At 58.5% G+C, this 8174-nt stretch overlaps 2 protein-coding genes across 2 annotated transcripts; one reads left to right on the forward strand and one right to left on the reverse strand.

Annotated features, from left to right (window-relative positions):
• Nucleotides 1-990: 990 nt before the first annotated feature.
• IE81DRAFT_305969 (hypothetical protein) lies at nucleotides 991-2696 on the reverse strand. The gene is made up of 4 exons (XM_025512338.1): nucleotides 1744-2696; nucleotides 1472-1662; nucleotides 1319-1408; nucleotides 991-1209 (listed from the first exon to the last, which is right to left on the reverse strand). The coding sequence occupies exons 1-4, from the start codon at nucleotides 2662-2664 to the stop codon at nucleotides 1056-1058; spliced, it is 1356 nt and encodes a 451-aa protein (XP_025366970.1). The 5' UTR covers nucleotides 2665-2696; the 3' UTR covers nucleotides 991-1055.
• A 3315-nt stretch (nucleotides 2697-6011) lies between these two features.
• Nucleotides 6012-7426, forward strand: IE81DRAFT_294270 (GroES-like protein; the record flags this gene model as incomplete). The annotated part of the gene is made up of 4 exons (XM_025512046.1): nucleotides 6012-6116; nucleotides 6244-6493; nucleotides 6600-6742; nucleotides 6875-7426. The coding sequence occupies 4 exons, from the start codon at nucleotides 6012-6014 to the stop codon at nucleotides 7424-7426; spliced, it is 1050 nt and encodes a 349-aa protein (XP_025366971.1).
• Between the last annotated feature and the right edge of the window lie 748 nt (nucleotides 7427-8174).

Below are 8174 nucleotides of genomic sequence, written 5' to 3' on the forward strand. Positions count from 1 at the left end.
CCCCCTCCCCCTCCCCTTCGGCTTGCTGACCGGTGCGTCCCGACGATTGCTAGGAGCCTGGGTCAAGACAGCAGCGGTCGAAGGCCCTGATGGCGGCGCGATTTGGACCGGCACACTGTGCTTCGCCCGCGCTCGTCAAGAGCTGCATGCTCGGTCGTGTGATCCAAGAGCGAATGACTCTTTCGGCCAGAAGCAGTTCGGAGTCAAGATTGAGCAGCATCGAATTGCTAACCTCTCCCACTTTGGGGGAGTTGTTTGGGAGGGTATGGAATGGGGTCCAGGTGATGCGGAGAGCGGGAGGGCGCCGGAATGCCGCACCTCCTAATTGAAGAAGGTCGGATCTTCCCCGAGCGCCGCACACAGTGATCAGCAGGTCCAGTACAAATGAAAGGAGAACCTGCCCCCAGCGAGCGCGCTGGACTGTATTGGCCAGAAGTGCGAAAAGTCCGCGCGTACATCTGCGATGCATGCACGTTGTCTCGGGATGGTCATCTTTCAGCAGAGACGTACAAGGAGCTTGACGGAAGCTCGCCGATTGCAAGCAAGCGCTTCCACCCTCCTTTGCTGAGAACAGCACAGCCGAGCAGCGCTTGTGCATGCCCCAACGTAGCACACCATCCATCCAGCCTCATCAAGCGTTCAAGCGTTCACGGTGGCTTAGCACAAGGCATCCGCTGAGAACACCACGTCGCTGTACCGCTCAAACCAATCTTCGAAACGTTCCCCACAAAGGAGCATGCTCAAACATTCCAGCTAAAGCGGTCTGGCGAGGCCCCCCCTCAGCAGATCAGACGGGGGTCATTCTTGTTCTCCCACGATCTGTAGTGAGAAAGTGGGACGCTTCTCATGCGAGGTGGACTGTACGGTGGGAGCGGTGGCGTTAGGCACCATTTCGGGGCCATCCTCGTGGCTGGGACGCTCCACAGTCTCGCGCATTGCATGCTCAGGGATGATGGGAGGTCATAATACAAGTCATCGAATTCTGTACATGCGTGAGGTTGTGCGCGTGCCGCGACAAGAGCGATCCTTGGCCAGGCCCCATGATACGCAACACATCACTTTGCTAGGGTCGACTCGAGCGATCGCGAGGGCAGGAATCTGTGCGCTGGACGCTTGACTGCTTTGGGTACTGCTCGCTTCAACATCTGATCGCCGACCGTGCGTAGAGAGTCTAGTCGCGAGGAGAAGAACCTCGCGCAGTACTGGAAGCTGATACGGAAACAATGTGCAGCAGTGTCAACTGGTGTGCACCGACGCGCACAATTATGCGTGGGGAAAAATTGGCAAGAGAGGAAAAGAGCTGGTTTTGCGAACTCACTTGTTGATATAGAGCTCGCGGTCCTTCTTAGCGATGCAGTGCGCCCAGCGCCGCGTCGCGAGCGCGAAGCTGGTGTCGTCGTGCAGGATGCTGTTGAGCGCATCCTCTCCAGGCGCTGCAAAGTCTTGCTGGCTCATGTGCGCCGCATCCGACCTGGCAGCTTGGTGCGAGGCGATGGCGGCGTCGACATTGCGGCGCATCACGTCGGGCGTCGCCAGATGGACCTCTACGAGGCCGAGGAGCAACATGGACAGCGGCGTAGCTGCCGCCACGTGATCAGCGTGAGGGTCGATGTCTAGGCGCGCCCACACGTCTGCAAGGGCCAGGAGCGAGAGCTGAGAGTTCTTCGTGTCTCTGACCGCATCAGAGCCGAGCAAGCCGTCGTCGGGTGCGGCAGCGGCGGAAGCCATGGCTGCCCTGGCAACCTCGGCTACATCCTCCTTTTCGTTTCTGCTAACGCAAAATGGCTGAAGCATTGCGTCCAGATCCTCATCGAACAGCAGCTCTAGCGTATCGGAAGGGCTGCGGAACAAGTTGGCGCGAGCTGCTACCATGCGGTCGAACAGCTCTGCACGTTGGCCATTGCGAAGGAGCTGCGAGATCTGATCGACGCTGACGCTGTACTCGTGCACCAACGCGAATGCTTGATCGTTGCCGAACGCCAAATCGGCGTACAGCTTTGCATCGTTGCCCAATATCCTCGCCGTCAAGTTCGCCTTGGCGTTCTCGATGCCACCCTCGTACCGTTCGCATTCCCATGGCAAGACGTGGGCGCGACGCCATGCGGTGCCCATGCTGAGCAGAATCGTATGCGTCAATACCTGCGTATTCGCCACCGTCCTGTCGTGGCTGGTGTAGTCCATGCAAGATACTCTGGAGCCCAGAGCAGCTGCGATGAATTCCAAATTGGAGAATTGCAGGTCGGTGGCGCGATGGCGGATGAGCACGATGCTTTGACCGCGAGGGTCAAGCGCTGGGCCGTGCATGGAATGGCACGAGACGAGGCCTACATCGGTCCTGCCTGCGCCTCCATCGGCAGTGCTGTGCACATGTCCCTCAAAAGCGGCAATCTCTGGGCCTTTCACAGAGGTCTGGCCACAGATGGTCGCCGCATGCTTGAGGTGAGGCGCAACTTGCTTGACGATGGTACTTGTGAGGTGCGTGGGCACAGAGATGAGGATGAAATCGCAGATGGGAGCCATGTCTTCTAGTTGCGGAAACGGCACGACGCTGGTGCCAGCAAACTCGCGCACCAAGGCGTGATACTTGTCCGGCGCTTCGCAAACGAGAATGGGATGGTCAAAGGGCAGGGCAGCGCGCAAAGCCGTCAGATACATCCGTCCCATGCCGCCTAGACCGATGAGACCGTAGATGGGGGGCACATTGGCCACGATGGGCTCGTAGGAGATGGATCTGCGCGCACATTCTGCCGCGGACTCTAGCGCGCCCAGGCGTGGAGATGAGTGGGTCGAGGAGCTTGAAGTGGAGCTTGCAGGTGATGCGTGACCGGGCGACACCGTTCCGGCCTCTGCCGCCGCCAGCGTCGATTCGTACTCGAGCGTAAGGCTCGGCATGTTTACGAGTGTCTGAAGTCCGCGAGCGAGCTAGTGCGAGCACGTAGTGTGTGCTCGATGGTGCGCTTGCGTGTAGGCATCGACGTGCAGATGCGGTCAACGGGCGATGATGAGGCACGCTCTATCCGGGCTCACTTGATCCGCGCTTGGTAGTGAAGGTTTAGGAGCTATGAGTGATTGCTACGTATGCTCGTTCATGGTCACAGCTAGCGAGCGTGTGCGAAAGGAACAAACCGCATCGAACGCAGGACATCGCTCGACCCGCTTGGCCTTATAGGCGCTCGGACTATCGTTGTGGCTCTTTGAGCCAGCTACCAGTGCGACAACAAAATTCGTTCTGGTGACTGCGATGTCTTGAGATGCGCGACGCAGTGCGAGGCCGTCGCCATCACCGTGCGCATTTCCGAGAAATTGTGAAGCGGTGCCAGCGCTCGCATTCTCATTGGCCTTACTGATCCGCAAATGCCTTGTGGAACGTGCGCATGAAAGGTCCGTCCGTTCATATCTAAGCGCAATGGGGCAAAGAAATGTGTGCGAAGCGACGTATTGGCGCAGCCCGGACGACGAGGTGTGATGGGGGGGATGGACTGAACGCGACTTGGGCGAATCAGATCCTTGCTCGAAGCTCCGAAATTTCGCTATCACGGTGATGAATGCTGAGCCACACGCCGCGTTGCATCTCGATCGCTCCTGCGCGAGAGCGGGCGGCGTGAAGACTTGACACTTTTGACACATTAGAGATTAAAATACCGACTACTGTGTTAAATACGCCGTGCTAAGCTAAGGCGCTATACTTTTCTCGGGTCCAGCCCCAAGGAACCGGCTGTCCGTCCCATCCATTCCTCCGGAGGGCGTTGCGGGAGAGCATGCTGAGCAGCAGGCGCGTTGGACTCGTAGCGTAGCGCAGCCCGCCAGGACGCTGCTACTCGAGTTTCGCCGCTGCATGCAGCTCCGCCGGCTTGGTACAGTCGCGCGTGAGTACCATGATTGATGACCTCCTGTTGCTGCTGCTGCTGCTGCTGCTGCTGGTGCTGCTTAATTGTCCGCCAAATGAATTGGACCTGCTGCTGCCTAGCTGCAGCAGCTCTATATAAAGCACGCGTGCATGCATCGCAGCGCGGACATGAAGTGGGCTCGGATCTCAACGTGGAAGACGAGATGAGGTGCGTGCCGCCGCACGCCATCTCGCCACGACGGAGCTCAGCAAAGGGTACAGTCACGAGTATGCCCTGCACGACGGTCGTGGGCAACAATTTTGAGCCATGTCGCGAGGCCGATAGCAGTTCGCAAATAGTCACGCTTTCTCCATCAATTCAGATGAGAAATGTCCATGACGGCGTCAAGTCAAACAAACGTGCCCTCTCCTCGCTGCATGTGCTCGCGTTGGCTGATGAGCTGTGAATCACGTGGTTATAGCGTTCACAAGCACAATGAAGTCAAAGTGAAGGGGTTGACATTTCCACGAGCCGCATGCATTGATGACGGGCACATGTAAAAGTCCCGAGCCAGATCCACAATCCACAATCACTCAAAATCGCAGCAGAGTAATTGCGATGAAGCAGATGCGAGGTGGGGCTTGCTGCTGCAATTAAGTCGTGAGTTGCGCTGCGCCCCAGCAGAGCGTTCAGTTGTGAGTTGCATCGTGATCTCACTGCGGCCGCCGGCGCGGACATGGTGGTGGAACGAGCGAGGCCGATCGAGTGCGCGCACAAACGCGCATGCAGGGATACAGTCAAGTGAGTACAGCGGCCGGCTGGCTCAGACTCGCCTAGCTGCGGGCCGCGCAACGGACTCGTGACGTGACTACCGCCGACAGCTCCGCGAGATGCATGCACGCATGTCTGCATGCAGGACCGCTGCATGCTTGCTGCTGATGCATATACAGTATATGCGTCATGGCATGGCATGGCGTGCGCGGCGCTCAATCAAGGCCGCGGGCGCTTCACGCAGCAAAAAGCTCCCGCGCTCATGACGCGCACCCAACCGTGACGCTTGAATTCACTCTTGACTCTTCGCTCTTGACTCGTTCCTGTGCTTAGTCTGTGAGTAATCTTGAATCTCGAATTCACCCGGCCTCTGCACGGATCACACTCATGACTCAAATTCAATTCAGCACTCGTCATTGCGTCATCCTGTCGCCCTCACCCAGCTTAGCACGGCCTTTCTTGCGGGGCAGGGCGGGGCTGGAAGGATCAAAGCACAGAGCATTGATTCACACTGACCATTCAAATTCCGTCTCACCTTGGCCCAGATCGCGAATGCAGCAAGGAGCTAACTGCCTGCCTACGCGGCTAATCAAGAGTGTCGCACTCATCAGATTGTTGCACGCAGCGCAGCGCAGCGTCTCGTTTGCGCCCAGAAAGGCTGCCAGCAAAATGGCTCGACCGTCGAAAGCCGCTTTAGGGCGGAGGCATGGCATGGAAGCAGCAAGTCAACGCCTTCCTGCTCCTGCATTTGGGACTGGGACTGGACGCCGTTCGGGTCGCTCTTGTCCATCGCCTGGCTGCTCCGCGCCAGTGGAACTATCCTTGGGGAACTCACTGCGACAAAGTTTGCAATGCGCATGCGGCACCTCTGGATGTGGTCCCCCTCATATAAAGCCTAGCTGATGTAGCTTCACATCGCGAGCCTGTTGCATGACCGCGATTCCCACCGACGACTCACCGTCAACATTGATTTCTAGCCAGCCACGCCAGCTCATTGTCGTATCGAGCTTGCCCGACGAAGCACAAGTCGCAAGTACTCCATCAGTCTCGTCGCTTGTGTCCAGGCTCCGTTTGCACCCTCGCATACTCTGGTGTCGCAGCTTGCTACTATCAACAACAACAATGCCCAGCGTTCAAGAGCTGCCGCCGAGCTTCGGCGATCAGGCGCACATGCCAGGGCGCAAAGATCGTGTGCATGTGCTGCACACCAAGCGCTCCTTGGGATCGCTGGAGCACATGCGCATTGACAGGGATAGCGCGCCTCCCGTGCCCCCCGTGCCGGCAGTACCACCGACTCCGAAGAGCTCCTCCAAGGGACACACCGTTGTGATGGAGCGCAGACCCAGCCGCGCTGCGCTGCGGCCATCAGCGAAGGTGACGAGCTGCGAGGAGCACTACAAAAACAAGAACAGCATGCGCTCCGTCTTTACCGACCCTGCACATCGTCTCTACGTCGACGATGCGCCGCTGCCCAAACCGTTGCCCGACGAATGCGTGGTCCGCGTCCGTGCCAGCGGTGTGAGTGATATGATGCGATTTGCCTACTTTTGTGCCTCGCATGCTCACTTTTTCATCTTGGCATCACCGTCCCCACTTTTACCACGTACCACTGCTCCTCGTATTCGGTTCGGGCCACTCTTCGCAGATTTGCGGCTCCGACTGTACATCGTGGCGCAAGGGCTCAATTGGCGGTCACGACGTCAAGGCACCTTTGCGGCTGGGGCACGAGAGTGCGGGCGAAATCGTCGCCGTCGGCTCATCCGTCCGCAACTTGAAGCTGGGCGACCGCGTCTGCATCGAGCCAGGCATTGCGTGCGGCAGTTGTCGACAATGCAGGAGCGGATGGTATAATCTGTGCCCGCAGGTGAAATTCATCAGCGTCGCCCCTTGTCACGGTGAGTCTCTCGCATGACGCCACGCAGCGGCAGGTTTCTTGCCCCGCTCGAAAACGCGCTGACTGGGGGGTGCGCATCACGTCTATCTTGCGTGTGCCTCGCCTAGGTACTCTGGCCGAGTATGTCGCACATCCTGCTTCCTGGCTGCACAAACTCTCGCCGGAAACGGACTTTCGGGAAGGAGCATTGATAGAACCTATGAGCATCGCACTCGCCTCTGTGCGGCGGGCCGATCTCAAACTTGGCCATGTAAGTCACCGGGATTGTGACGCGCTCACGACTGTGCCCGAGCGAGCACCCCTTGCGCCGTTGGGATGGCGCGACGTGTGATGGCGCTTGCTTATCCCTCAAACGACCCCTTTGTTCTGGTTGGACTGATAGAGCGTCGCTATCATCGGAGCAGGCTCCATTGGGTTGATGATCTATCTACTAGCAAAGGCATCTGGCGCCACACCGATCACGCTCGTCGACTCGTCGCAGGCGCGCTTGGACTTTGCGGTCTCTGCGCTCGGCGTGAGGCCGTCCGAAGTGGTGCGTGCAGATCCGCAGGGGACGCACACGGCAGAGGCAGCGCGAATCATCGAGAGCATGTCGGGCACGCGACCCAACATCGTCTTTGAATGCACCGGCTTTCCCGGCCCAGTGCACGTCGCCATTGAAGCGCTCGAGCTCGGAGGCGTTTTGACGGAAGTGGGCATCGGCGCCAATGTCGACGATCTGCCCTTCTCGGACATGCTCCACCGTCAGATCGACCTGCGCTTCGTCATGCGCGCAAATTCCTGCTTCGAAGACTGCGTCAAGCTGCTCGAGAACGGCATCGTCAACCCCAGACCGCTCGTGACGCACAACTACACTCTTGAAGAAGCGCCAACCGCGTTTGCCGCCGCTTCTCATCCTCAAGCCGGGGCGGTCAAAGTTCACATTGTCTCGTAGACAGTGCGTTACCTCGACATGCTATCTTGGTCTTTCCCCTAAGTTCGCCCTCGACACGCGCTGTGTCTAGCTTTGATCGTGCGGGATCACGTGTGTAGCCTCTTCACTCCGCGGCTCAAGACCACCGACCAGCACGGACCACTCTCTTTGCCTTTCTCCCTTCAAATCCTGCCTCCGTCTCATCGTGCTCCTGTCTTGCTTCTTGTACCGTCACAGTCCTTTACACTCGTGCGCAGAAATGCCTTCAATATAGACTCACCTAGACCACCCATTCTGACCTGGTCGTCCGCATCGTGCACATTCAAATTGGGAGAGGGCGTTGCCGCAGCGTTATATTGAGATGCGCACGACCAAGCAAGTCGTCGAAAGTCAAAAGAAAGCGTCTTGCGCACAAAAATCCCCACATGCCTTCTCCCCACCATGCTCCCTCATGCCCATTTGTTTGGCAATAGGGAAGCAGGCAGTGCTAGTCGGTATGCAACGGTATGGCCGGACGTGGATCGGGGGCAGCACCGTGTGCGGCTGCCTCGAGCGCCTTCGCCATGAGACGGGAAGCGCAGAGGGGACGGGACGATGCAGCTTGCCGTGGCCCCGCGGCCCAACATAGAGCGAAGCGAACGGGACCTTTTCTTTCCCCCCTCTGCGACCCCCGCATCGTGCGCAGCTTCAGCCCTTCCAGCATTTCTTTTCCCCCTTTGTACTAGCCCCAAATCGATGGGCTCCGCATTCACTTCGCCGCCCCCCCCCC

This window comes from Ceraceosorus guamensis, assembly GCF_003144195.1.
Source record: "Ceraceosorus guamensis strain MCA 4658 unplaced genomic scaffold IE81scaffold_93, whole genome shotgun sequence".
Taxonomy (NCBI): Eukaryota; Fungi; Basidiomycota; class Exobasidiomycetes; order Ceraceosorales; family Ceraceosoraceae; genus Ceraceosorus; species Ceraceosorus guamensis.

Excerpts from the sequence above, each read along its gene's own strand:
- IE81DRAFT_305969 (XM_025512338.1), bottom strand. The coding sequence starts at position 2,664 with ATGGGACGGATGTATCTGACGGCTTTGCGCGCTGCCCTGCCCTTTGAC. Across the intron at positions 1,409-1,471 it reads GCCTCGCACCAAGCTGCCAG|CATCCTGCACGACGACACCA; the intron begins GTCGGATGCGGC and ends TGCGCTCAACAG. Across the intron at positions 1,210-1,318 it reads CGCGAGCTCTATATCAACAA|CTTCCAGTACTGCGCGAGGT; the intron begins GTGAGTTCGCAA and ends TTTCCGTATCAG.